Source organism: Hippocampus zosterae, chromosome 2 (genome assembly GCF_025434085.1).
Source record: "Hippocampus zosterae strain Florida chromosome 2, ASM2543408v3, whole genome shotgun sequence".
NCBI classification, from domain to species: Eukaryota; Metazoa; Chordata; class Actinopteri; order Syngnathiformes; family Syngnathidae; genus Hippocampus; species Hippocampus zosterae.
Window position 1 is genome coordinate 17,502,875 of NC_067452.1, and position 27,789 is coordinate 17,530,663.

General features: G+C 46.3%; 1 protein-coding gene across 1 annotated transcript; it reads right to left on the minus strand.

Moving 5' to 3' along the window:
* Nucleotides 1–11,903: 11,903 nt before the first annotated feature.
* syn2a (synapsin IIa) lies at nt 11,904–27,789 on the minus strand. Its single transcript, XM_052058523.1, has 11 exons — nt 27,274–27,789; nt 19,232–19,289; nt 19,055–19,146; nt 18,799–18,955; nt 18,592–18,681; nt 18,431–18,493; nt 18,174–18,316; nt 18,018–18,092; nt 15,226–15,328; nt 14,290–14,436; nt 11,904–13,870 (listed from the first exon to the last, which is right to left on the minus strand). Exons 1-11 carry the CDS (start codon nt 27,612–27,614, stop codon nt 13,736–13,738), a joined length of 1,404 nt encoding a protein of 467 aa, XP_051914483.1. The 5' UTR covers nt 27,615–27,789; the 3' UTR covers nt 11,904–13,735.

Sequence of the window (27,789 nt, forward strand, 5' to 3'; positions counted from 1 at the left end):
GTGCGGTTGTCTTATTCACTGATTTAAAAATCCCACACATCGCTGTAGATCTTGGAGGTGCCGTGTGATGTTTACTGCACCGCATTGGCAAAGTGGTGTAACCTCTCTGGGGAATCCAGCTCAGACATGCCACAGGAGTATTCCACTTGGTGGAACAACAATGAAACCACCACACAGGGAAGTGGTGGATTTGCTCTTGCTCATTGAGTGAAAGTGGACTTTCTCTGTAAATGTATTTGCTGGGGCTCTTCACACAAATGAATGATCCAGTTTAGTTTTTATTGAATGTCATGTACGATTAAACTGGCCCGACCCACGTGGGTTTATCAGATTCATATATACACACACACACACAACGACACGATTTAGAGAATTCCATTAACCTGGCATGCATATTTTTGGAATGTGGGAGCACCCAGTGAAAACCCACGCAGGCACGGGAAGAACATGCTAACACCACACAGGAAGAGCGTAGCCTCGATTTGAACCCACCTCCTCTGCACTGATACATGGCCGTGCTAACCAGTTTTCCACACCATTCTGCCCTGTGTTGTTTAGTCCAATCAATTTGACTGGCTACACGATTCCAGTATTTTGATGATTATCGGATCACCGAATTTACCATCAATACCCATTTTCAAGAGCAAACAGCTCAGCAATTTGCGATTAAGACTGTCAAAAGCGTTCTGAAAATTGACAGAGCATACAAAAGTAGACTTTCCTTCTTGTTTTCGAGCATTTGCCTTGGTGACGAGAGTAAATGTGATTGATACAAGCTCTTTTCTTTCGAAACACGTTCTGTTCATCAGCAAGTAGATTATGGAATTCCAAGTACCACGACAGTATATCACTAAGAATGCTGCAGTACAGTTTATCGACACAGCTGAGGAGAGTTATTCCTCTGTAATTCAGCAGTTTGAGGTGACTGACTCTTTCGAATAGGCTTGGTTATAAAAGCAAATCACAACTTATAAAGTAATGAAAACAAACCAGGTTGTTTCAGCAACTCTTGAGTAAAGTATTAAATCCAGTCGCCTTCTTTAATACAAGTTTGTCCACAACCTTTCTGATTTTGTCTTCTTTTCTTTCCGAATTAAGGTGTGCATCAGCTCGAACCTCAGCCAACAACTCCATTTCGTGTTTGAGAGCAACTTGATTTCAAAATAACAATCTTCCCAAAATGGCTCTTCCTGGAAATAAAGCTTCAAACTTGGTTTACAACCTTTTTTTTCCAACTCCATTTCTATCTCATGACATAATGATCCATCCTCTAGGGCGGTGGTGTCAAACATACGGCCCGCGGGCTGGAACCGGCCCGTAAGGATGTTTGATCAGGCCCACAAGATAATTTAAAAGTGAAAAGATGCATAAAAGACACACAATGAGTATTTAAATAAGGTGAAATTCATGGAGTATCCGTTAGGGGGGGACACAGTTATGGTCAGAGTAAAAGACAACATTGTTTTGATCAGAGAAGACAACAGCAGCCTCAGTCTGTCACTGAGACAGACCCAACACAGCAGACGCTATCAAGGACATGTGAATACTTTATTCTTTACACATTTAATAGCACTCTCCTTATTGTGTAAGGTGTAGGCAGGGATTACATTCAGATTTTATATACACGTGTAAATGGTTTAAAATTTTCTTTCTGTATAAATCTCATTTAATCTTAAAGTGCATGACTACACTTTTCAATACCAATTACTTGTTAAACGTTTTGTGCCTTTGTACAATAGGTGGGATCAGTTGCAATGCATATATGTGAAAGATAAAAGTGAATTGCACATTTGTCTAAGGAAATCTAAGGAGCTTCATCAAGTGTTTTGGAAACGATCTGTTGATTAAATTTCAACATTTTCCTAATGTTCTTGTGCTTCTTTAGACCAAAACAAAGGAAATACATTATTTTGGTTATGTATAGCAGAGTATGGTATAATTTTAATGGTCCGGCCCACTTTACATCTACCGAGGCCGTATGTGGCCCACAATGTGAAATGAGTTTGGCACCCCTGTTCTAGGGTTACCACAAGTGGAATATTTTTAACCCTCCTTGGACCCAATTTTTCCAAAATCCCAGAATGAAACATGAAACTAAAGGCAGGGAATATTTTGAGATGACATGCCTTCAAGATGAATGCATATTATGCCTGGTATGTCAAAAAATTGACATATTGAGCGGCAGCATTGATTGTCAGAGCCGAGGAAAATGAAGGCAACGGGAACTCAAATGTTTGAATGTACAGCTCACCTTGGTGCCATTCCTGACTGCAAATAAGATGAAACTGGAGTTATATGTTGCACCGAATGACCACATCTTTATGGTTCATGCGTGTGAAAAGTCAGTTCCTGTAATGTTCGGGCGTTAGTGCCAGAGAGCATCCAAGAAAAGATCCATCCTCTGCTGTGTCAGTTTTCATGACTCATTGATGTATTTTTGGGAAATTGACATCAGCCTCTATTTTGAATCTTTTTTTTCTAGCCCTGGATGCGGCGAAAGACGATGGTGATCTAATTGGAACCACGTTTCCTAAAAGGCATAGCCTGATGTCATCCAAGGTGATGTCAGCTCTACTAACTGGCAAACTGACACATGTTTTGCTCTAATTGCTTAATGTTCTATTTCTGCGTTTTGCGCAGCCACACTGACTGGCCAAAATGAAAATCAACTGAGGCCAAACGTTTTGCATGACCTGGCTGACATTGAGCGGGTGTCGCTTTTTCCAAAGTGACTTCAGTACTCACACAGTCTAGTACACCAAGACATCATTTCATTTTTGGGGACAGCATTGTGGTTTTCCATCCATCCATCCATCCATCCATTTTCCACTGCTTATCCGGGGTCGGGTCGCGGGGGCAGCAGCTTTAGGAGGGAAGCCCAGACTTCCCTCTCCCCAGCCACTTCTTTGAGCTCTTCCTGGCTGATCCCGAGGTGTTCCCAGGCCAGCTGGGTGACATAATCTCTCCAGCGTGTCCTGGGTCGTCCCCAGGGTCTCCTGCCAGTGGGACATGCCCGGAACACCTCACCAGGGAGGCGTCCAGGAGGCATCCTAATAAGATGCCCGAGCCACCTCATCTGGCTCCTCTCGATGTGGAGGAGAAGCGGCTCTACTCTTACCCCCTCCCGGATGACCGAGCTTCTCACCTTATCTCTAAGGGAGAGTCCGGACACCCTGCGGAGAAAACTCATTTCGGCCGCTTGTATCCGGGATCTCGTTCTTTCGGTCACGACCCATAGCTCGTGACCATAGATGAGGGTTGGGACGTAGATCGACCGGTAAATTGAGAGCTTCTCCCTTTCGCTCAGCTCCTTCTTTACCACGACAGACCGATACAACGTCCGCAATTGTGGTTTTCCACCACAAGGAAAGTGTATTTATCTTTGCTGCTTGGGCCTCTGGGTTTTTCATGTGCCCCTACGTCACAAGTGTCAAACTCCAGTTCTCGATGGCTACTATTCTGCATATTTGAGAGTTTTAGCCTTCTCCAACAAGCCTGATTCAAATGATCAGCATCGTTATCAGGCTCCTGCAGCGCTTTGTGAATATTGTATATTTTGCTACAGTATTATCAGGCCAGCGGCCCGGTGTGTAGCATATGGGCCTTTACCATACTGCTACACGATGTTACGGCAGTGTCGCAAAGCATTGGTTGGTTGGGTGACAACTGACACCTGTTACGTCAGTGGAATAAAAGACCGTTGAAAAAGCAAGTGGTGTCTTCACGTTTTTCGGACACAACATTTTGGCGACGAAGATGGACTTTAACGCAGCTCCCCTCGTTCCTTGCGCTCCCCGGTGAGCCACCAGTCCCGTGGTTCTGCTGGTATGACTCTTTTACAACATATCTGACGGCGATCGGACTAAACGAGGCAAACCACGCACGGCTATGCTAGTGCAGAGCTTGGGCGTCGAGGGGCACCCCGTTTTTCGTACTCTCGGACCCGCATGGACTTATGCAGATTGTGTCGTTTTATTGGTTGGACATTTCGCTGCTCCGCAGAGTGTGATAGTCCGGCGCATTACCTTTCGCCAACGACGGCAACACACGGGCGAGCCGGTACACCACTACATTGCCGATTTGTGGTGCTTAGCGGGCCTCTGCAAATTCGGCCGCTTGGAGGAGGAGATGATTCGGGACCAATTAGCGGAGCACACGATTGATCCCAAGCTCCGGGAGAAACTGTTACTGTCGCCGGACGACCTCCCGCTGTCGAAGGCTGTGAAATGGAGTTCCAACTCGAGAATGCAGCACACTTGGCAGCGCGGCTCACAAATCCAGACACACCGACCGCTTCACGCTCTCCTGCTCTGGCTCAGATTGTCGCTCCGACCGCTCAACCCTCAGACTCCACCTCCACCTACGACGGTGCCGAGGTAAATGTGGCTGGATGTCAAGGGGCCGTCACACGCAGACCTTGTGCCAACTGTGGCTCGGCCTCACAACCCACGCGTGCGCCATCTTGCAAGGCCACCGGACAAAGATGCCAGCGCTGCGGGAAGATGAACCACTTCTCCAGGATGTGCCGCTCTGCCCCCACACCGACAAACCCCTCATCGCGCTCACCTGTCTGGTCGGGTCTAACCACTATTTACTCCGTGGTCTCCGGCGCCAAGCCATTCAAGTGGTGCACAGTGGAACTGGACGGCGTGAGCTTGCCACTCCTACTTGACACTGCAGCCTCCAGGTCTCTGTTGAACGTGTCCACAGTTAGACGCCTATTTCCCCGGCTCTCGATTAAGGCCAACGCCAAAGACTTTTTTTTGGCTATGGCCACGTTAAAATTGGCATGGTGGGCACCGCCACCTTCACCGTGCGCTATAGCTGTAAAACTCTCCCTGCTTTCACCTTCCAAGTCTCCCGTCATGGCGCCAACCTCTTGGGCCTCGACTTGTTTTGCGCACTCGGATTTTCCATCACGGACAACGTAGGCGCCGCAATTCTGACGGTGACTACATCCTGGCAGCACCGTTGGCCATCGCTCTTTACAGGTTTGGGCTGTCTCACTGCCTTCCACCATCAGCCACTCATTGATCCTACTGTGCCCCTCGTGATCAAGCCTCTTCGCCGACTGCCCCTCGCCCTGTGTGATGACATCTCGGCCGAGCTACAGAAACTCCTCGATGCTGGCATCATTGAGCGGATTGACGCGTCCCCTTGGATCTCCAACCTGGTGGGAGCAAAGAAAAAGACGGGTGGTCTCCGACCCAGCGTTGACCTCAGAATGGCTAACAAGGCAGTGATTCCTGACAAATACCCACTGCCCACAGCGGAGGAGTTGGCTGCCAAATTCTATGGGTCCACCGTGTTCACAAAACTGGACCTGCGCCAAGGCTATCTACAGGTTCCCCTGCACCCTGACAGTCGTAACCTTACAGCCTTTGTGACCCACATGGGGGTTTTCCGCTACACCCGCATGCCCTTCGGCCTCAGCTCTGTCCCCAGCTGTTTTCAAAAGATCATGGCCACCATCTTCGCAAGCATCCCGGGGGTGGTTGTTTACCTGGATGACATTGTAGTACATGGTGCGACGTGTGACTTGCATGATGACCGCCTCTCCAAGGTGCTCGATGTGCTGGCGAGCCACAACCTCACCCTGAATGGGGAGAAGTGCATCTTTTCGGCATCGGCTATTGAGTTTGTGGGATTTCGCCTGACCGCTGATGGCCTTAGTCCCCTACACTCCAACGTTGATGCAGTATTGCGCCTGCCAGAGCCCTCGTGCCCCGCATAACTGTCCACCTTTCTGGGCATGACGGCTTTTTACTTGCGCTTCCTCCCCAACTACTCTGATACGACCGCACCAATGCGTGCTCTCCTAAAGCAGGACGCGTTGTGGTCGTGGACGCCGGTATGCTCAGCAGCCGTTCGCCGGCTCAAGACACAGCTCACCTCCCCACCAGTACTCGCCCATTTTGACTTGGAAAGCCCAACGTTTGTGACCTGTGACGCATCCAACACTGCGGTTGGGGCTGTGCTGTGCCAGCTCAATCACAAGACGGAGCGCCCAGTAGCCTTCGCATCAAGGTCACTCATTTCTGCTGAGCAGAAGTACTCTGTTGGGGAGAGGGAGGCTCTGGCTTGTGTTTGGGCATGTGAGAGGTGGCACATGTACCTGTATGGCCGACACTTTACACTCCGCACCGACCATAAGGCTCTCACAGCCTTATTAGCTACAACCGGGTCAGGGCACAAGCCGCTGCGGTTGTATAGGTGGACTGAGAGGTTACAAGCTTACTGTAGCAACCACAAATGCCCTCTGAGAACTCCAACATTTGAATTTCGCGCCGTGAGACTGATCAGCCAATCGGCGGCCCCCGCTGCCGCTCGCTACCAACCAATCACAGCCCCCGGGTGGGCTGGACGGCCGCCCTCGCCAAGGCCGCGACATTGACATTCCCGAAGCCGGCGGCTCCGCTTCAACTGACGACCGACGCAAGTAACGTTGCTGTAGGAGGTGTGGTGGAGCAGGTCATCAACGGTATCCCACAGCCTCTGGGATTCTTCAGTCAGAAGTTACGCCAACCTGAAACCCGATACAGTACGTTCGACCGCGAACTTCTCGCCGTATACCTGGCTGTGCGACATTTCCGCCACCTGCTGGAAGGAACGCCGTTCAAGATCCGTACCGACCACCGCCCCCTCGTACACGCCTTCACTAAAGCTGGGGACCCATGGTCCGCCCGTCAGCAGCGTCATCTCTCCGCCATCGCAGAATTCGGATGCGAGATAGAGTACGTCCCTGGTGAAAGGAATCCAGTAGCCGACGCCCTGTCACGAGTGGAAAATCGACCCCGTCCATCTTGGCGTCGACTACGGAGCCATCGCCGACGCCCAAGTGGCTGATCAGAAGGGCACCGCTGACTATCGTCAGTCCGTCACAGCCCTGAGATGGGAAGACGTAACGTTTGGCGACGACGGACGCGCCTTACTCTGCGATGTGAGCAGGCAACGCCCTCGGCCACTCATCCCGAAAACGCTCCAACGTCAAATGTTCGATATCATCCATGGTTTATCACACCCGTCTGGAAGATCAACCGCCAAACTGATGACCGAGAAGTTTGTATGGCATGGAATCAACAAAGACGTACGAGCCTGGGCTCGCAACTGCCTCCAATGCCAAGCCAGTAAGATCGGCCAGTTTCCACAACCCCGACGTCGCTTCGGCCATCTTCACGTCGACATAGTTGGACCGCTGCCACCTTCAGACGGCTACCAGTATCTCTTCACGTCCACCGAGCGGTCGACTCGATGGCCTGAGGCGATTCCAATGAAAGGAGCCACTGCACAAGACTGCGCCGCCGCCTTTCTCCAAGGCTGGGTCAGCAGATTCGGAGTTCCTGACGATATCACCTCCGACCGAGGTTCTTCATTCACGTCACAGCTCTGGACCGCCCTTGGTCAGCTCATGGGAACGACTGTGCATCATACGACTGCTTTCAACCCCGCCGCCAACGGAATGGCCGAGCGCACTCACCGCACGTTGAAGGCAGCGCTCATGGCCCGCTGCACCGGACCAGACTGGAGTGCCCAATTGCCCTGGGTACTTCTCGGAATGCGGACGACTCCGAAAGAAGGTCTCGGTGTCTCCTCAGCCGAGATGGTATTCGGTGAAACCATCGCCGTTCCCGGGGAGTTATACCCGTCCAGCCAAGACGCCGCCGACTCCACGGCCTATCTCGCCGATCTCCGACGCACCGTCGGAAAGTACCGACCCGTACTCCAGACCTACCAAGACCAGCGCAGCAGACGAGTACCGAAGTCGCTGTTAACCTGTACTCACGTTTTCGTAAGGAACGACGCCCATCGCCCGCCTCTAACTCGACCATACCGCGGCCCGTACGCCGTGGAGCAACGTAACGACAAGGCCTACCGCCTCAACATCCATGGTCGACAGGATTGGGTCTCAATCAACCGCCTGAAACCGGCCTACCACGACGACGACGAACCCGCACCGCTGACCATCACTCGAGCCGGACGCGCCGTCCGCCCGCCCGACCGCCTGCACGCCCAACCATGAACTTTCATTACCATCCTAATACGGACTCTCGGACTCAGCCTGCCAAGGACTTTCTAACAGGGGAGTATTTGTAGCAACCACAAATGCCCTCTGAGAACTCCGACATTTGAATTTCGCGCCGTGAGACTGATCAGCCAATCGTTGGCCCCCGCTGCCGCTCGCTACCAACCAATCACAGCCCCAGGGTGGGCTGGACGTTTGTTTACACTAACGTCCGCTTTGCTGGTATATAAATGATCGTATGTTTGCTAAAATAAAGCAGTGTACCACTGCTCTTCGAGTACTTCACTTCGCCGGGCCGTCGCTCCTTACATTACAATTTCACTACCCAATTCACACCAGGTAGGGACAACGTGGTGGCGGATTTGCTTTCCCGGGCCACGCCCAGTCCCGCACCGGACACAGACCATGACACCTTGGAACAAGGTTTGATCCTCCATCTCCACACATCCCTCCAAGCTGCCGTCTCACTGCAAGACCTTCAGGCAGCGTCCACCGTAGACCCAACACTAACCAAGCTCCGGACCTTCATCCGTGAGGGCTGGCCCGCAAAGGCCTCTGAGGAACTTGCACCTTTTCACCGGGTGAAGGGTGAGCTTTCTTGTTGGAACGATGTCTGTGTGGCTTGGGGGCTCTGTACTGTAGTTCCTTTCACCTTGAGACCCCGCATCCTGACCATGGTTCACGAGGGACATCTGGGTATCGTGAGGGTCAAGCAACGCTGCAGGGGCCTGGTCTGGTGGCCAGGTATTGACAACGATGTGGAGACCATGGTCAAGGAATGTTCAGCGTGCCTCACAAGCTGCAAGACTGGTCCCCCCCTCCCTGCAGCCCGTGGCGTGGCCGGCCAGCCCATGGACTCATATCCAGGTCGACATTTGCGGTGAACTCCATGCCATGCCTCAACACTAGCATTTCCTCCTGGTGGCATATGACCCCCACTCAAAATGGCCCGAGGTTCTGGCTGCTGGGTCTATCACAACCAAGTCACGGACTTCCTATCCTCTCTTTTTGCACGATGGGGCGCGTGCCTGACATTATCACGACGGATAATGGGCCTCAGTTCATCTCAGCTGACTTTGCAGCTTTCACAGGAGCGAGGGGGATAAAGCATATCAGGACCGCCTTGTATCACCCCCAGGCCAACGGGGGCGTAGAGAGATTCAACCAAACCCTCAAGAATGAACTAAGAGCACACCTGGCTGACGGGCCTTCCCTTCTCTTCCGCACTACAGGGCACTCTGTTGCATTACAGAGCAACACCTCATGCCATGACTGGCACCTCCCCAGCTTTCCTTATGCTGGGACGCGAATTGCAGCTGCCCCTTGATCGCCTCCGTCCTCCAACAAGAGCCACTCCAGTATCAGCATTCTCTCCAGCCAGCAGGGTGGCCAATGAGCAGCAGCGGATGAGGCGGCGATTTGATGAGAAGCGCCGGGCGAAGCAACCCGCACTTATTGTGTCAGATTGGGTCCGCATTCGCCGGCCCGGCCGTTCACACAAACTGGACTCATTCTGGACAGCGCCGGTCCAGATTACTGCTCAACTTGGACCAGCCAACTTCCTTCTGGCCGACGGGTCACGTTGGCATGCCAGCCGCCTCAGAAGAGTGGCATCACCTACTCCTTTGAATGAAAGAGCTGTAGCAGATCTGGACCTCTCAGACAGGGACTACGATTTTCCTGCTGCTTGTCCTGGGACACCGGTGAGGCGCCTTCAAGAACATGGTGAACCAGCTGTGCCCGAGGGACCGGGGCCTCGTCCAGCTCGGGTCCGCCTCCGACCTCGTTATTTAGACGATTACGTGACTGAGTTCTAGCTAGTGCTCAGCCTGTTGCTTGGCAGAATACCCACAGGGCTAAGCAGGTAAACCGGCAGTCTACCCGGTTTGCTCAGCTCAGGAAGGGCTTTGTTCTATCCCTTGTCTAGTTGTTTGTGATATGAGAAGTTTTCCAGATTCCATCAAGGGAGGGGGTAAATGTAGCATATGGCCGTTTACCATATTGCTACACGATGTTACGGCAGTGTCGCAAAGCATTGGTTGGTTGGGTGACAACTGACACCTGTTACGTCAGAGGAATAAAAGACCGTTGAAAAAGCAAGTCGTGTCCTCACGTTTTTCGGACACAACACGGTGGTCTACTGATTAGCACGTCGGCCTCGCAGTGCAGAGGTGCGGAGTTCAATTCCAGATCCAGCCTTCCTGTTGTGGAGTTTGCATGTTCTCCCCGTGCCTGCTTTGGTACGCCTGTTTCCTCCCACATTCCAAAAACATGCAAGGCAGGTTAATGGAGCACTTTAAATTGTCCCTAGGTGTGCGTGTGAGTGTGGATGGTTGTTTGTTTTTGCGTGCCCTGCGATTGGCTGGCAACCGGTTCAGGGTGTCCACCGCCTACTGCCCGAAGACAGCTGGGATAGGCACCAGCACACCCCGTGGCCCTTGTGAGGATAAGCGTATCTGAAAATGGATGGATTATTCGGCCAAATGCTTTTGGCCCTGTCCCCACCCCAATGCAGTAAATAGTAATTTTGCTAACATTAGGACCACTGGTGTCGTTTTTGCCAACGTTCCTTTTACTTCTACATTGACTTCACTACTGAGGGCCGGTCAGAGACTGTGGGCGGGCCAGATATGGCCGCTAGGCCGCACTTTGACTGTTTGATACGACTCTTTACTTTTGCTGTAGTTTCACCTTTTCACCTCTGGCAGGTTCTACTGGATCATCAGGACTAAGGCAAAGTGGTCTTCTTGAAAAAGCCATAATAACAGAGGAATGCAGTCAAACGTGCATTGAATTCAGACACATTAACAGTTGACAATCAAGTACAGTGCAGCCACAGCACTTTATTACCATACATAAGCATGCTGACACACTTTAGTGTGTCCACCGTACCAGCAGGTGGCAGACTGTATCTGTCTTTTTCCACAAGGCTGTAATTACGCTGTTTTCTATGCTATTGCTATTGCTATTTATTATTTATTATATTCTACAAATATATTGCTGATGGTAAATTTATATTGCACTTATATTGAACTGTGTACAGTTCTTCTGAAAAACATTTGTGCAATGAAATGCTGAACACCCCCCCCTCACCCCTCCATCTTGCTGCTGTCGACTGCACGTTTCCTCAGTGTGGGACCAATAAAGCTTATCTTATCTTATCTTTATAATAGATGTTCGTTTCTAAACCACAGGAAGGACATGCTGCCAATTCTAATTAATGATCAGACCCTTTAAAAGTGTTAATTGCAGCTTTCACAGTGGCAGTCAGATGCTCCATGAGCCATTTGCAATAAATTCAACTCCTCTTTCGGGCCCTTTTAGTGAGTCGCGGTTTACAAATGTTTGAATGGTCTCTCATGTCATAAACATTCAGCAGTGGTCACCCAGAGGGTTCCAAGATTAGAAAAATGAAAGCAACTCCATGTGAACATATGGGATCATAAATGCATTGCATGATGCTTTTGCGTTACTGATAATGTGAAATGTACGGAATCTATCAATCTACCATCGATCACAAATTCTCCTGCTTCTCTTCAAGGAGTATTCCTATGTGGGATGCAGTTCAGCAAACAACCTGATTGCTTTAAAGGGCCATCAGGGAAGTGGTCATCAGAAAAACGCTATAAACTGTAATTGGTGTCTAGGGGTGTGAATGCAGCACGCTGGAGACATTTCCCCATCCACACTATCTGATGCATGTAGCCCCTAGCGGAATCTCTCCTTTATTGTTTGTTTTCAAATGATATTAGACATATTTGTGTGAGATTTTGCCCTTAAAGGTTGACAATCACGCTCCACGGGTCTTTCCCACACTCTCCTGTTATCATCTCAGCCTCATGTGCAACCATGGGGGCAACTGCGAGAGAAAATGGATCCATTTTTATTTTCCTCCAGTGCAAAGGAACCTTTATTGCCATTGACAGAGGGGACTAAACTTTATGGATCTTTCCACAGTATATTGTCTTCCAGTCGAGGTTTAAACAGTCCAGCAGCACTTTTTGCCAACGATGACCCTTCACATTTGCAGTCAGGCAGGTCTGAATAGCTTTTATCTGAACAATTAGGCCAAAAAGCACATCCGCTTTCATCAGTCGGACTCTTGGGACTGCAACGTGTGCTCCCATTGAAATCAATGTCATGGCATATTCCCTAGTAAAAAGTACGACACATCCATAAAGCCTCAGGCATGGCTTGTACAAGGATACACTCACAGAAACACTTGATACAACTTGGAATACCACTGCACACAGAGCTTGCACAACAGATTTCTTTTTATCATGGTAGTTCTCTGTGCACATTTCTTTGTTCAGGTTGCAATTTCAGTTGCATCACCATTTACTTTAAACGGAATGGGCCACAGGACAAGAAACAACCAGTTGTGACATTTGTTACAGCTGCCGCTGTTGTGAAAGCGCTATATAAATCAGCATGTATTGTATTGTATTGTATTGTATTGTATTGTATTGTATTGTATTGTATTGTATTGTATTTGCCAGGGAATGCTTTGGATGGCAATAGCTTTTGGAATCAGTTGCATGGAAGAGATTGATGATGATTTCAAATTAATTATATAATAATAATAATAGTAATAAATATTGCACTTTGAATCCACTCACGGGGGAGCGGAGGGTGGTAAATTGAGCAGAAACAAGTCAAAACTAACGCTCAGAGCACTTGTGCTGTTGTCATGGAAACGCCATTACAGATACCCAGTGCATGGCCACAGAAGGCCATTTTGTGGTGGATTTTACTTTGGACACATTCTAAGAAGCTGTAAACAGAGAAGACCTATTGAATACAGCTTTATTTCCTTGCTTGTGGGTGTGTCTGTCATTTCGAACTGCAGGATTATTTGGAACCTTACGAGTATATTTGCACCATGGGGTAAATACGGACTAAAGTAATTCAAATCATATCTTTGGTTCAAAATTGTAAAAAATATAATGAACATTTCTGTGCAATGACACCTGCACAACCTCCTTCATGATATAATCTAACATTTTTTATTTTAGTTATATATTTCATTTTTAATAAATAATCTTTTTTCCCCGCTCCATCAATGTGACAAGACAATAGAAGTGATAGACTTTTAAAAAAAATCCAAACTGTGTATACGTTTGTTGGAGATCAGTGTGTTAATGCATGTTTGGTAGTGAGCGTGTATGTACTGGCTATGACACATTTGCAAGTATTACAGGTAACCACACTGTTACAATAATTTCGCTCTTAAGTATCAGTCATGCAAAACAAAAATAAATATCTATAGTTATATGTATGAAAATAATAACCAAAGCCATACCGTATGAATATTAAGAACTATGTTCCACAGTTTGAACACTACTGAAAGATACAAGGCCAAGTATAAAACAGAAAAGGTTTAAATCAAAGGCTCACAGATGGTCAAACAAGTAGCACAGAGCGACACTGAACTCAGTGTAGGCACAATTTGCTTCTTACATCATCCACAGCAGATCTAAAGAAAATCCACAGCTATTGAAACATAGGTGACCGATACAAGCACACAAATCAACAAATAGACAGTACATTAGAACTCTGCATAGAGTTAAAAAGACAGTCCAGGGCACCATTCGGCTGCAATGAGCCGAGCACCCCTTCCCCCAGTTGTGATCCTAGCTATCGGCATCCACACACGTTTGTGTTCATCTTAAGGTTGATTCTGAGAGCTCCCTGCGTCTCCTCCTGGCTCACTCAGTTGGCCTGCACGGGTTTCGGACCCACAGCTACACCATTACAGTCGAGGATGTACTGCAGACAACCTTGAGGGGGACGGCCAGCACCGTTCTTCATGCTCTCACCGATTATGTCCCCTTTTTGCCCAGTACCCTGACAGGATCAAAAACATTTTCTCATTGTAAGAAATAATATTTCATATCAGCCATTACCTGCAAGTACACTGAAAAAAAACCACAACTTGTATTCATTTATTTTTTGCACTAAAACAGCAATTTGAATTGGAGGAACTTTAAAATGTAATGTGTGACATTTATGACAGCAATGTTAGCACAACAAAGCAAACAAGTACCGCAGTCTGCTCCCAAACAATTTGCTGAGTTGTTTTGACTTTTATCTTTAACATGGGCAGCCAATACAAGTGCCAGCAGTTTAAGCAGTTCTGTAAACCGTAAATATTTCGTGAATTGCCCAACTTAACATTTTATCACGGTTTGCTGCCTTGAAATGTTGAGTGCACCTCAGTTTTTTTGTTGTTGTTTTTTTTTCAGTGTGTATGCGAGATTATCTACCTGGGACGGTTGTGTGGTCATGGGTTTTCGGGCAGCGTTTGCCTCCCTCTCCACCATCTGATTCATTTTAGTCAGCACCACGTCAGAAATGAGCTGTCTGTCCTCGGATTGGTGCTCCCCCACCAGGGGCATGGATGAGCCCACCACCTGCATCACATTGATTGGATACGTCATCCGTTCCCCTTTGTCCACATGAAAGATCTTATAACGTGGCTGACAACTTGAAACACTTCACAAGAAGCAACAACAACAACAAAAATTCGATTTTGCAGGGGATCTGACTGAAGACGTGAGAAGTATATTTGAAAGGAACTTGGATCTAATACTTAGAGGGGCAGATTGTCCCTAGAGAGTCCTACACTGCATGTGAACTTGTACATAGTAAATCACTCTTATTAACTCTTGAGGCAACTTGACATTAGGTGCACGTTTAACCTCTAAAGGACCCAAAATGGTCCGAGTGTAGGACAATATCACATATTAGATGTTTGCAACAACTTCCCGAGATAACCGTAGCTATAGTTTGTAAATTAAAAAAAGAAGAAAAAAACACATAACCTCATCCTATTATGCTACAGCCTCAGTGGCATGGTGAATGAATGAGTGGTTAACCCATCGTCCCCACAGTTCTGAGTTTGTGGGTTCGAATTTGGATTCTGGCCTTCCTTTGTGGAGTTTGCGTCTAGTCCTCAGACTTGCCTGGGTTTGAAAAGGATTCTGCAGCTTCCTCCTACGTTGCAAAATCAGTTTACTATAACACCATTTTTGGAGGGATACGTTGGAGGTTCAAGAATTTTCATGATAACACATGTTAAATGTTTCATAATTCGGCTATGTGGCTCCCCCTTGTGTTTGACTGAATTGATTTTCCTAGCACAGCTTGTTGAATTGTTCAGAAAGATTCTCAACATGTCCTGTCAGTTGTGGGACTCCTACCTCTGTGATGTAATCTCTTCCATCCTTCCCGTGAATGGCCTTGACTGCACAAATATCCAGACCTCCGAAAATCTCTGAGCATGTGTCAACCCACAGCTTGTATCTGAAAGGTGTCAAGGAGACACAACTCAAAACGTCACTCAAGTAACTAAAGCTTGGGTTTCTGACTGCAATCTAGCTTCATTTTCGAATCATACTCTTGAAGAGCAAATTTAAATCAGGGATGGCTTTGTGTTCCTCAACGTATTTCTGAGACAGATCCAGACAGATCAATTCCAGATCCAGCCTTCCTGTTGTGGAGTTTGCATGTTCTCCCCGTGCCTGCTTTGGTACCCCGGTTTCCTCCCACATTCCAAAAACATGCATGGCAGGCTGATTGAACACTCTAAATTGTCCCTAGGTGCGAGTGTGAGCGTGGATGGTTGTTTGTCTATATATGCCCTGCGTTGTGCAGGCAACCAGTTCAAGTCAAGTCAAGTCAAGTCAACAGTATTTATAGAGCACTTTCAAACAGCCATCGCTGCATACAAAGTGCTGTACATGGAGCGATTTAACATATACAATAAACAGTAAGACGAATCAGTAATAAGTAATAAGTAATAAGGCGGTAGAAAGCACCAAGCAGTAAAACCAATAGCAAATCTAAGTCATGCTGAGTCAAACGCCAAAGAATACAAGTGAGTTTTGAGGAGGGATTTAAAGATGGGCAGCGAGGAGGCTTGCCGAATGTTCAGTGGGAGGTCATTCCAGAGAGATGGACCAGCAACAGAAAAGGCTCGATCCCCTCTGAGCCTCAGTTTAGTTCTTGGTACGTCTAGCAAAGACTGGTCCACAGACCTGAGGCGCCGGGCAGGGGTGTAGGGGCGTATGAGCTCAGAGAGGTAAGGTGGCGCGAGATTATTCAGAGATTTGAAAACAAAGAGGAGGATCTTAAAAATAATTCTAAAATGAATGGGGAGCCAGTGAAGGGATGCCAAAGTAGGAGTTATATGCTCCCTCTTACGAGTACCAGTCAAGAGGCGAGCAGCGGCATTCTGTACCAGCTGAAGGCGCTTGATGGAGGACTGGCTGACTCCAAAGTACAGGGCGTTGCAGTAATCGAGCCGGGATGTGACAAAGGCATGAATTACTGTCTCAAAGTGTTCATGTGAGAGGAAAGGTTTTATTTTGGCCAGCTGTCTAAGGTGAAAGAAGCTGGATTTAACAACGGCACCAATTTGCCGATCGAGTTTGAAATCACTGTCCAGTTTAAGTCCCAAGTTTGAGACCGTTGATTTCAGATAAGGAGATAGGGGGCCCAAGTCTACAGGATGGAATGTACAAGGTCCACTGGGGCCAAACAATATCACCTCTGTCTTCTTTTCGTTGAACTTCAAGAAATTTTGTGCCATCCAGGTTTTGATTTCTTCCAGACAGGATAGGAGTGGCCTTAATGAGAAGGTGTCTTTCTTGCCCAGTGGGACATAGATCTGGCAGTCATCTGCATAGCAGTGGAAAGGAATACCATGTTTCCTTAAGATGGAACCCAATGGGAGCAGATACAGCGAGAACAGCAGAGGCCCCAGAATTGAGCCCTGTGGAACACCACATGACAGGGGAGCAGTGCGTGATTCAGAGCAGCCAAGGCTGACACAAAAGGTCCTGTCAGCTAGATAGGACCTAAACCAATCAAGAACACTCCCGCCAATGCCCACCAAGTGCTGCAAACGAGTCAGCAGAATACTGTGATCCACTGTATCAAATGCTGCAGTTAAGTCCAATAAAACCAGACACACGTGGTCTCCAGAGTCATTTGCCAGGAGGATGTCATTAGAAACGCGTAACAGGGCTGACTCCGTGCTATGCATCGTCTTGAAACCTGACTGGAAGACCTCCAAGATGTTATGTTCATCCAAGAAAAGTTTCAACTGCATGTGCACCACTTTTTCCAGAATTTTGGAAATGAAAGGCAGTTTGGAAATGGGTCTGTAACTTGACAGCTCATCTGGATCAAGACCAGGTTTCTTGATCAAGGGTTGGACCACAGCATGTTTAAACTGTTGGGGAACTACACCAGAAGAAAGGCTGCTGTTGATGATATCCAAGACCGATGCACCAACACTCGGGAGAACCTCCTGAAAGAAGCGTGGGGGAAGAGAGTCGCAAGGGGAGCCAGATGGCTTCGTCTGGCGAACTACATCCTCCAAAAGCGCCAAGGACACAGTATCAAAAGAATTTAGGACAGCTGAACATGGAACATGGACAGAGGGGTCAGATGCGGTATTTGGGACCGGAATCCTAGCTGTAGAGACCTTATCAATAAAGCACTGAAGGAATCTGTTGCACATCTGTTCAGGGTGTCCCCCGCCTTCTGCCCGAGGAGGACAGCTGGGATAGGCTTCAGCACACTATCGTTGTAAGGATAAAGCTGGTCAGGAAGTGGATGGATTTAAAAAATGTCTACTTGTTTCCAGAGCACATCAAGTTTTTGAGCTACGTATTTTCTTTTTTTTCCTTTGGAAGATTGACCTATAAAAGCTGTGCAATACAGAATACATAACCCTTAATTCATAAAGATGACTAAATATATGTGCTGGTGGGGGCGGGGTATTGGACATCAACACAAAAACGAAAATCACCCCAAAAGTTTACTTACATCTACACAACTCAAAAATGATGTCCAGCTGTGTAATGTGCAAGTATCTGTTCATCAGTTGTGTTTTCTCCCAGAAAAATAATATAAAATAAAATAAAAAAAAATTCTACATGGCCATCTTTGTGTTGAAGAGTTGGCTTCGTTTTTGAACACCCACTTGTCAGTCATGGCCACCTGTTCCAGCATCGCCGAGCCGGTGTTGGTCTTCCAGTTGCCTGACATAGATGTTCTCCTGGGATGGGAAGGCCGAAACATTAGAACAATTCCCATCCCATCCCCTTGGTGGGATGGGAATTGTTGGAGTTGAACCTACATGTAGGCTTTGTAGTCTGCACCGATCTTCTGGATCCTGATGTCATACTTGGACTCAATGAGAGGCTCAGTGGTGCTGTATGTCTGGGTGAGAGCCACGACACTGGCTATGTCCTGGAACTTACTGTGATTGTCAACCTTTACCTGCAAAACCACACACAAATAGTTCCAACGTCAAATGTTTACAGCGCATCACCCCCTTGCCCCCCAATTCAATTAAATAATAATGCAGTGTCTTAAACTGTGTAATGGCCAAACCTTTCCAATGCCAGAGTGGGCGTGTCCAATCTTGACAACCACAGGGAAGGACGGCAAGCTCGCCTATAAGAATGAAAGGTATCATTTATGTGTTCTGATCGGTGGCAAGATAATGGTGAGTGTCACATAACGATAAAAGAAAGGGTTGCGGCTCTAGTCACCATCTCTTTGTAGTTTGGGTAAAAGGTCTGCTCAATCAGTGGAAACTTATCAGCACCCAACTTTCTGAATGTGTTGATCAGCTGAGCAAACTGGACACAGGGAGAAATAAAGACAATATTTTGAAAAGTCAGACAAACCACAGCAAAACGATCTCCCTGCTGCTCTGCTCTACAGCAATGGCGTGCATCACTGCTGAAGAGCCTTACCGCCCAGGGCTTGTCACACAGATTGTAGATGGACTCCAATGAGTTAATGCTCGGAACACCTCCGTACTGCAGACCGATTACGAGGTTGCGGAAATCTTCATTCTGGGTCATACTGAAGGCGTGCTGGCGAATAAGCACAAAGTCTGGCTTGAATGATCTAGAAAATAAGAGAGACCAAAGTGACCACAGATAGTCGACACAGACAAAAAAAAAGTCATCAGCACTATATTTCGAGCTCTGTGGTAAATTCTCATACCTGATAACCTTGGTGCCATTTCTGAAAACCTGCATTGTAACACTGCATGTCCCATTGGCCTGAGCCATGATGCTGAGCTCACTGAATTCCGCCTGAAGAGTTCATGGTGACATTGGCAGTTGAGGACTGGCTTCTCAACATTTTTTTTTCCAGACAGAAAGATGGAGACAAACTGACCTGTTCCACTTTGATGTCATAGTCTCCATAGATTTTCTTGCCTCGGAATAACTTGGCCCTGAGTTGAAACACATGGCAAAAATGAAGAACTATGAAGAACAACTTACCATAGTTATAGACATGACAGAGTGGACCACAGCAAATATAACACGAACAATTATTTCAGCTCATTTCAACCGACAAAAAAGAAGAAATTGCATGGGTTCATATGCAAAATTCCACACATTAAAACAATCATAAGCAGCGGCTCCCTCTTGTTTTATTTTGAGAGGGAAGAAATTTCATCTGTGCTGTATGATACACATACAGTACATTTGACAATAAAGTTTATCCAATCCAATATTTGCAGTCGACGTTGTATACAGAATGAGTGATTCATTGATTCCAGTGTTAGTATAATAGTCCCACGCAGAAGTGGCAGTGGAAGAGAGGAAGACACGGTAAGAAAATGAAAAAACAAACCAATTCAAGGCCAGTCAAGTCGTATTGATGGTTGTGCGAACACAACATGGAGGCCTTCCTTTCTGGTCCACCAAGATCGACCACCAGAGCAGGCGACTGTAAGTAATGGCAAAAGATGTCTTGCCTTTTTTATAGACTGGTCCCCCAGTACAATGATTTGGAAATTTTTATTTCAATGTATAATATTAAATGCATTTATTTGCTCTTTAGTCCGATCAGATTTCATAGCATACAGAATTTTTTTTAGGGTGATGGCATGAGGCCAAATTCCCAATGTGGACTGTTATGTAACTTTAGAAAACGCTGCGCCTTTCACGATTAGTGAATAGGATTACTTCGTATTTGCAGATAAACATACAGTACATATCTTTTTGAGAACAATTTAGCTGTACAAATCTTCCGTATTGCAAATGACAGTACAAAAGAAGGACCTTTCCGAGATATTAAAATTAGTCAAAATATACAAAAGCCACAAGGAGCGTGTCAAATTTATAAGTGTACTACTATATGTATCTTTGGCTTGATGTACAGTCAATACATGGGACCCAAATGCAGAGGCGATTCCGCGGCTGCTTGAGAGGTGCCATCTAGTGGTTCATTCCGGTATAATTGCGATCGCCTTTTGAAAGTGCATCCCACTTATCCATCCATGCATCCATTTTCCGATCCGTTTATCCTCACAAGGGTTGCGGTGGGGCTGGAGCATATCCCAGCCGTCTTCAGGAAGTAGGCGGGGTACACCCTGAACCGGTTGCCTGCCAATTGCAGGGCACACAGAGACGTACAAACATCCGCACTCACACTCACACCTCGGGACAATTTAGAGTGTTCAGTCAGCCTGCTATGCATTTTTTTTTGGGAATGTGGGAGGAAACCGGAGCACCTGGAGAAAACCCACGCAGGCCCGGGGAGAACATGCAAACTCCACACAGGGAGGCCGGAACTGAAAGTGATCCCGGTACCTCTGCACTGTGAGGTCGACGTGCTAACCACTGGACCACCGGGCCGCCTGCGTCCCATTTATTTTTCTGAAAATCGTGCAAAGCAGTCCTGTTCCTCGAGGGCTGCCGTCCTGCCTATTTTGCACCTCTCCCTGCTGCAACAAACCTGAATCAAATGATCAATCCGCAAGGTCTGCAGATAATAATCCTAAACATTCGAATCAAGCGTCTTGCAGCACGAGAGGTGGAAAACAGGCAGGACAGCGGCGCCTGAGGAACAGGATTGATGACCCCTGGTGCAAAGTAATGAAAAGGAGTTTATTTTTTTGGGATGTCTTTTTTTTCGTACCGAATAAGTATGTTGTAAGATAAACGACACACACACTACCACCTTCGCCAGCAGTGAAGGTGGTAGTGCATGTGGTGCATGTTTACTGTTCGCCACACCCTTCGCTACATATTTCCCTGCTTGAAACTGCACTTACAACCCATTGTTCCGCTTGTCGTTTTAATGAATCCCCAAATGTGGTGATCTGTATTTACAAAGAGTAAAGAGGAGCCGAAAGGAAAAGTGCCACTTTAATGTTCTCCTCTTGCTATAGGGAAGATTTTTGAGGTTTCCATCTTTTGCATACAGATGAGCACTGACAAAAGCTCTCATAGGAAACATTATGTAATCCTTATCCATATGATGCGTCAGAAAACATGTTATCTGTTCTGGGAGTGCTCACGATCCGCTCTGCTCTTCCTGCCTAATTACTGTGGTTCTAAAGCTGAATAATTCATTCAGAAAGGAATTGCAGTGTGGAGATTTGTTTGACTTTGGTGGCAAACAAACCTTAAACAGGGACTCATTCGGGGTAAAACAAACAAACAAAAAAACTACTGTTCGCGGGGAATTAAATAGATAAGAAACAGACTGTGTCATTTCTAAAACTTTGAAACACAGTGATAATGTATAGCAAAGGCTGTTATTTCTGCTCAGCAAAGGAATTATTTCATTCTGCACTTCCAGTCGAGTTACTGAACACAGATAGGGCCAAAAGTACGGAAGAAATATTTTCCAAAAATGCTGCTTTCAAGTTTAGCCACTTATTTAGCCATCAAACAATATTACATTTCTTTGCCTTGATTTTCTCTTGCAATATGTCCAGTGTATGTGATGATGATATGATATGTTTCGGTCTCCATCTGCGCTGTCCGACAGGTTTTGTGTTTTTGGTTCAATGTGAGCAAACTGAAAACTCCAATGCACCTCACAGTTTATCACATCACATCACCAGGTACTGAATAGTTTGAAAAAATAAGACCATGTCATTAGCAGTCAGAGGAGGAAGAGCGTTAACTCATCAAGAAGGGTGGAGGGGAAAAAAAAGAATAATGACTGAATAATTCTTTTTTTCCCCATTTCAATTGTCTGTTGTTGAGATTATCTTATTGTCTTCTGAAATTCATTAAGGATCTCATAGTCAAAAATGCTAAATTTGTGGGTTTCCTGTTCCAATACACAAGTTAGCACATGTCAACACCCACCACCACCATCTGTTGTACTACAACAGAGATGCTGATTGTCAAGTGTCTATTTCTCACTTCTCCAATACACTATCAGACAATTGGACATGCATTCAGATTTTCCAAAGTCAGGCAAATGAAATTAGTGGTGGTGGGTGGGTCGCTATTTCGTTTTGCTGATTGCATAAAACCATGCAGCGACAAAGTGTGAGGTGAGGCAGATGGGATTGCACAAATCATATTGAGCCCCTGAAAATGGGGGGTGCAATGCAGAAAAGGGCCAATCCTTTCAATTCCTGTTACGAACCTGACTGCATGCAGGACGAACATCACCCAGTGTATTAATATCCACCACATGACGAAAAGCATTCTTGGTCCAAGCTTTCTCACTCTCCTCGTCATGGCAGACATCCAAAAACCATTCAAGGGGTTATAGCGCCGATATATTTCTCTACATGCCGCTTGCGCCGAATTTTCTCCTGCATGGTGCCGAAGGCACCTTTTGCATGCGCGCCAGGGGAGAGGAGAGAGCACGATTGCAGCTGTTTACTTGCATTATTTATTTGCTGGAAGAATCAATACGGCTTCATTTGACCTGAATCAAACGTGAGATCATAAACAAAAGAAGCTGGGACATGATTTATCGTGGTTTTGTGAGTACATTTGACAAGCCAGATAATCAAATGTTGCAATTTAATTAAAGGTTCTTATGATCTAGTACTGACATAATTTCTAGGAGGGGTTGGTCAGCGATAATTTTCGTTGAGGTGTAAAACAACCCACTTAGCCGATCGACCATTAACTCTTAAGCATGAGTATTGGTTGGATGAAGTCAAACTTGATTTCAGACGACACACTCCTCTGCGACATGATCAAAATACTGCAGTCTCGTTTTCCCCCTCATTGTGTTGTGTATAAGAAAAAATAAATACCAACATTGGCAATCAGTTTAATGCTAAGTGAAAGAGAAACATGTTCTCCTCCCACCACAAGAGCAATTTATAGCACAGTCTCCCTGGAACAAAACAAAGATCCGTAGATGACTTGCAGAATAATCTGAGCTCATAATTTGATCTAAGGGATTTTATCTTGACGACAGGCTGCTTAGCTACATCACTATGAATAATAATATCTTGCGGTTTGTCCAAACAGTATATTTAATTACAAAGCACCACAGTTTGGAGTGTATGCTGCCTGTTATAGAACAACAATACAGTTGGTGCCAATCCAGTTTCCCATTTAAAAAAAAAAAGGGAAACTGGATTGATGATTATTTAGAATCACCAGTTTATGTAATGTCACTGTGAATCGTAGGACTTTGTTATAATTATGATATACTATAGATAATAGGGCATTTTGCCACAAAACCCTTTCAGAAAATCGATTTGGCTGAATAGAAGCCTACAGTGTGGTGTATTTTAATCCAAGCAGGTCTCATTTTGCATCAGCCTAATGACACACGGCACTGCACAAGCGTGCCAGCGTTACACAGAACAGAAGCCACTCAGCAAAAGTACCGGTCATAAAAATAAATTCCTTCACCTCCTTTGCCAGCAGCTATACTGTATGTACCGTGCTTTCTGTCCTGTTATTTTACGACCAGAATACAAAGTACTGCTCATTACTCAACATTACTCAAACCATTTTAAGACAACAGTTTAAATCAACACTGCCCTTGCAATACAATGCACAGAGAATGATGTGCAAACGGAAGAAACTGAGGCAGGCTTCGAGGCTAGCATACTGTGTGCACCGGGTTAAAGGTCTCACAAACAGCACCAACATAGATGTAACCGGGTGACTCGACATGAAGGACTCCCGCTCTGAAATGCAGAGCGTCCATGAAAAATAGATGAGGAGAGGAAGTCAGTGAATGGAGTACCCACATCTCATCCCCCAAGTAGTATAGCTTAGTATGGGGGATAGAAAAACAAAAAGCTGTATAAATTGTATGGAGTATGTTGTAAAAAGACAAAGACGTTATCTCACCAACAAAAGTGACTTGTTTTGAGCGGAAGCATTTCAGAAATGTGCTTTGATTTTGGTGCGCCGTGTTGGCTTCGATGTACGGTGGATAAAAGTCGAAAGGAAGTCTGATGGAAAGCAAAAAAAGGAAAAGGTCAAGAAAATCCAAAGAGAGTAGTTTGAATTTAAAATGGTTGCTGACTCCCATTTAGCATTAGATTGGATGTGAATGTGAATGTGAAGTTGCTTCAGCATTTTACTTGTCTAAAATATAATAATGAAGGATTTTCTCAGCCCCCAATCCCCAAGTATCGGTCGAGCCCCCCTTAAAACCCCTGGGAGAGAAATAATCCTGGAGCCGTTCCTGCACTTGAGAAACCATCCACTTGTTTATTTTTGCTTCCCTTGAAAAAGGGGAGGCATTTTGTCGTTTTTTTAAGAAGTTACAGTACTTGTCACATTATATGTGGAAACAGTGTTGAAATGATTTCCTCTTTGTTTTATTCTTTATCTTTCATCACAAAAACCTGACATCTTGGAGCCATTTTACAGTATGGATACTTGGGATGTGAATCTCAGCACTGAGGACGATTCGATACACATCACGATCCACTGCCAGCGATGCGATACTTAAACGATACATGGAATTTTCTGGCGATACGATGCGATACGTTTCACCGTCGTCACGATGCGATACGATTCGATACACATTAAGTTCAAATCAATGTGATCCGATACGATACAATGCAATTTGTTGCGATATTGTGCAATTAAACATGATGCAAATAAGCAAAGAAAAAAAGCTTTTAAAAAGATGGAATTCCGTATGGTATTACAAAAAGGATACCACTTTATTCCTTATAAAGAGTAGAACTTGTAAAACAACTTATTTAAGCCCTTTCACAATTGGGTTTTGTGCAAAGAAAATGTAAACAATTTGGCACCTGAGACTCACAGCTGTTGCTATAGTGTAAACACAAACAGACTATTCTCACTGAGTGTCTTATATGAAATATAATTTATATTTCATATATATATCCATCCATCCATTTTCCGAACCGCTTAATCCTCACTAGGGTCGCGGGGGGTGCTGGAGCCTATCCCAGCCATCGGTAGTCCAGTGGTTAGCACGTCGGCTTCACAGTGCAGAGGTACCGGGTTCGATTCCAGCTCTGGCCTCCCTGTGTGGAGTTTGCATGTTCTCCCCGGGCCTGCGTGGGTTTTCTCCGGGTGCTCCGGTTTCCTCCCACATTCCAAAAATATGCATGGCAGGCTGATTGAACACTCTAAATTGTCCCTAGGTGTGAGTGTGAGTGCGAATGTTTGTTTGTTTCTGTGTGTGCCCTGCGATTGGCTGGCACCCGATTCAGGGTGTCCCCCGCCTACTGCCCGAAGACGGCTGGGATAGGCTCCAGCACCCCCGCGACCCTAGTGAGGATCAAGCGGCTCGGAAGATGAATGAATGAATGAATGAATGAATGAATGAATGAATATATATATATATATATATATATATATATATATATATATATATATATATATATATATATATATATATATATATATGAATCTATAGCGCAAGATGTCCACCCATCCACTGTAAGTGCAACTCTTTGCGCACTGTTCAGCGACACAGTAATCTCACTTCTCACTTTGTTGTACACATCGGGAATATGTTTGTAAGTGAACACAGACCTGTCTGGTATTTTATACCTGGGTTCCAAAACGTGCACGAGCTGTCTGAAACCCTCGTTGTCCACCACGCTAAGGCTGGAGGTCTTTGCATATGAAATAAGCAGTGGCCTTAGTTACAGTATAGCCATTGCGCGGTCACAGTGAGTTGCAAGGGGACTCCCAAAATAAGAGGCAATTTTTTTCTGGTTTACCAAGAGTTTCTCCGGTGTCCGACGAGGAACTGGGCGTGGAAGCGGGGGAGCGGGAGGGAAACTTGTCGGTGATCTGGTGCCATCGTTTTAAGTGGGTCTGCATATTTGTGTTTCTGCCGTTGTATGGCTTCTTAGTGCGACATTCCTTGCAAATTACGGAGGTTTTATCAAGCTTTCCGTCTTTCTTTTCGAAGCCGTAATATTTCCAAACATAAGATTTGAATGTTGCGGCTGCATTAAATATAGTAGTTTCCTCGCCTCGCCTTGCGCTAACTTCCATAATGTTTCGCTAGTTGTGTACTGGACTGTATGTGACGCACGGCTACCGTCCGTATTCAACACAAAACGCAAAGCAATGATGGTGCATTCATTGCGCCTAGGAAATGACTGATAGGTGACGTTTAACATGAATAAAACGGCGCTTGAATCGGATTTTACCGATACCCATCAATGCATCGTGATGAATCGCGATTTCACCCGTCAATCGCCTCGTACCCAGTGAATGAGCCGATGCACTCGGATCGCGCACGTGCGCATCGATGTATCGATTAATATCGATTATTTACCACACCCTTAATGGATACTGTATTATTCCCTTCTCAGCAAAAGTGTGGCTTTCTACTTGCAGCCAAATTGTAGCTAGCTAATGCACAAGGTTGGCCTGATCTTATTAACATTGATCCAGGTTGGTTTAAGACTCTGCTAACAGGGAGACTGCCCCTCAGCCTCAATCAAGCTGCTTCCTCACATTTTCAAGACATGCCGTGGTCTGAATGCCATCCTATTGTAAGGTCAAAATAACTGTTAGGAAAAAAAAGAAAAAAAGCCAGACTACAAATTATTGTCATGCTGACATCCTTCCTTTTAGATTGCACATCTAGAATTGATGCAGTAAAAGAGAGGGCGATAAGACGATGGTACGTTTGTAAAAGTACAGTATTGTGCTGCAGTGTAGTGTGTGCTTTTGTATGTCATGCGGAGCAGGTCATGTGGTCTGCGTGGAGGGAAACCCCATTGATGGGCACAAGCACTGCAGTATTTTATCTTGTTGCAAGCATCGATGCAACCTGTGGAGCATCCATTTTAAAAACAGACATGGTAGGGAATGGGTTAGAAGACTGCAGAAAATCACCAGAATGGCATGGAGAAAAAAAGCTCCTCGATCTTGATGTCAGTGGTGGTAGGATGAGAATCAATTTGCGTTCTAGTGCCAGCACGCATTAAATCACGAGACCATCTTGCACTACCCGAAGACAGAGAAATGCATTTGTCTTACCACTCTTGCTGCGGTTCGTCAATGACCAGCAGAATCTTGAACTTCTTGGGTGTCGTGACTGAGCTCTGCTCCACCAGCCCCGCTGAGGCGGCCGTCTGCTTGACGACGTTGGTGATGGAGCTAAAGAAACCAGCTCCGCTCGATTGAGCTGGCGGAGCTTTTTTCTCCGGAGCAGGGGAAGGGGCTGGAGGCGTGGGCCCGGCTGTGGGGGACTTGGCAGGGACGGTGTTGGCGGCTGGAGGAGTCTGAGCGGGGTCAGGCCTCTGGAGGTCCGTCATGTAGCCATTGGGCAGGTTGGAGATAAAAGTGCTGTCCGAGAGACGCCGTCGCAAATAATTCATGGCTGGAGCTGGAGAAGGAATCGGCGGTAGGTTGTGGAAAAGCTCTCCCTCTGCTTACTGCACAGCTGACAATGGTTGAGCTCCCAGCGTAAATTCCCAGTGAATGTGCTCCCTTCCAGCTTGCTGGAACATCCTCAGAGCTCCCACTCACTGGCGGTGACGTTTCAGCCTCGCT

What these genes read in the sequence shown, in the direction of transcription:
- syn2a (XM_052058523.1), bottom strand. Translation starts at nt 27,614, where the DNA reads ATGAATTATTTGCGACGGCGTCTCTCGGACAGCACTTTTATCTCCAAC. An exon ending in CAGGTGGCCATGACTGACAA is followed by an intron (nt 15,329 to 18,017) that starts GTGGGTGTTCAA and finishes GACACCTTTCAG; the next exon opens with ATACAAGCTGTGGGTTGACA. An exon ending in TGACCACACAACCGTCCCAG is followed by an intron (nt 13,871 to 14,289) that starts GTAGATAATCTC and finishes TGATCCTGTCAG; the next exon opens with GGTACTGGGCAAAAAGGGGA.